Consider the following 1,774-nt stretch of genomic DNA (forward strand, 5'->3'; position numbering starts at 1 on the left):
CATTTTTTAATAACTTAATTATCACCGGAAGATATTTACGCAATTACCCGGACACATCAAGGTACGTTTCGGGAACTTGACGTGGTCCAGCGGAAAGAGACGGCGGAGAGTCCGACAGTTACCTAACCTGTCCCAAGCAGCAAACAGCATTTCCGGGACGAGGGCAGATGGCGCTCGCACGTGCCAACCGTCCCGCGCTACTTAATTTCCCAGCTGTCGGAGTCGGTGCACGCGATCCGCTCCATGTGAACGAGCCGGCGAGCGCTACCCGCGAATTGGGCCACGCTCGGGTCCAAACATCGCACGCAGGGAGCGCGAACCACGGACACGGTGGGTGGCACACCCGCCACGTGGCGCCACCTGCACCCGGTCCCACTTTCTGCTCATTGATTGCCGCATAGAACCACCGCGAGACGTGTTCCGAAACTAACCGAGCCGATAGCGGGGCGGGGAGCTCTTCTCGCGGACGCCAGCTCCGGACTTGAAATCCAGTTGATGGACTAGACGTGGCCCCCATTACTTTATTCTCTCTCTTTTTTTTTTTTGGTAAAAAAAAAAGCAAGGGATAAAAGAAAAGAAAGGCAACGCCTCGCCCGTGATGGATGGATGACCCTAGAAATCCTCTCTCTATGCTTTATTTTTCCATCAACCACCCTACTTTTTCCGGATATTACGAAGGAAAATACAAATCCGCCCATCTTTCTCCGCTCTATAAAGAGCCTTCTCCACTTCCACCGTGTACAAAACCACTCCGACGCGTACTTGTTCTCATTGCTTTATTTTGCCTTTCCCATTTTGTCCTCGCCGCAGTTTCTACTCTTCTTCTTCTCAGGCTAGCCGAGGGCTCAGAGGGGTTCTTGTCTCCATGGAGATTTCCGGTGATCTCAAGAGGGTCCGCGAGGAGGAGAATCCTGAGATCTCTTCGCCAGAGGCTAAGCGTGTCCGCGACGAGCTTTTCTTTGACGATATCTTTGAGGATGATGACGCCGATGCCGGTTTCCAGGATCTCGCGTCCGTCATGAAGAGCTTGGAGGACGAGATCGGTTTGCCGTCGCCGGCGCCGGCGCATCCGGAGACCGCCGTGGTGCTTGGCCAGCCGGATCTGGGTTACCTTTTTGAGGCCTCTGACGATGAGCTCGGCCTCCCTCCGGTGGCTCCGTCTTCCGATGAGGATGCTGTTGGGGCGGCGGTCGTGGTTCGAGAAGAGGAGCTGGATGGGACCGGATTCGACCCCATTTGGGGTTTGGACGAAGAGATTAACGGATACTATGGAATGGAGGAGTTCGGTGTTCGGCCGGAGAGGTCGCTTATGGGGGCGGAGGACGGCGTGATTTTTGACGTCGGGCTACTAGATTTGCCAGATCTGTCCTGGCGGTCGGAGACGCTGCCGGCGATCTGAGACATAACCGAAGAATAGTCTCTCGAACCAGTTTGATTTTTTTTTTTTTTTTTGTTTTCTAGGTTGTAAAGATTAGGGAACACAAGTTGAAAAATGATCAGCAGGAAATTGAAATTTCTCTTCTGAAAATCTCGTGCGAGTCCTTCGCGTTCTAATTCGTTGACCAACACATACATACCAAAAGGGCCTAATTAATTAAATAATTAATGACATTATGCATTTAAAGAAAAATCCGCTATATCAATATGCTGATGCTATTTCTATTGATCTTTTCAAAGCATTGAAGGCTATTTAGTGAGTGCATCTTCTCATTGAAAGATGGGTGGATAGAAAGGACATCGATAATGGATACGGAGTGGATTGCAGAAGTAGCGC

At 50.9% G+C, this 1,774-nt stretch overlaps 1 protein-coding gene across 1 annotated transcript; it reads left to right on the forward strand.

Annotated features, from left to right (window-relative positions):
* Positions 1-865: 865 nt before the first annotated feature.
* LOC122025218 lies at positions 866-1,399 on the forward strand. Its single transcript, XM_042583989.1, has one exon. The coding sequence runs from the start codon at positions 866-868 to the stop codon at positions 1,397-1,399; it is 534 nt and encodes a 177-aa protein (XP_042439923.1).
* Positions 1,400-1,774: the final 375 nt, after the last annotated feature.

Source organism: Zingiber officinale, chromosome 9B (assembly GCF_018446385.1).
Source record: "Zingiber officinale cultivar Zhangliang chromosome 9B, Zo_v1.1, whole genome shotgun sequence".
NCBI classification, from domain to species: domain Eukaryota; kingdom Viridiplantae; phylum Streptophyta; class Magnoliopsida; order Zingiberales; family Zingiberaceae; genus Zingiber; species Zingiber officinale.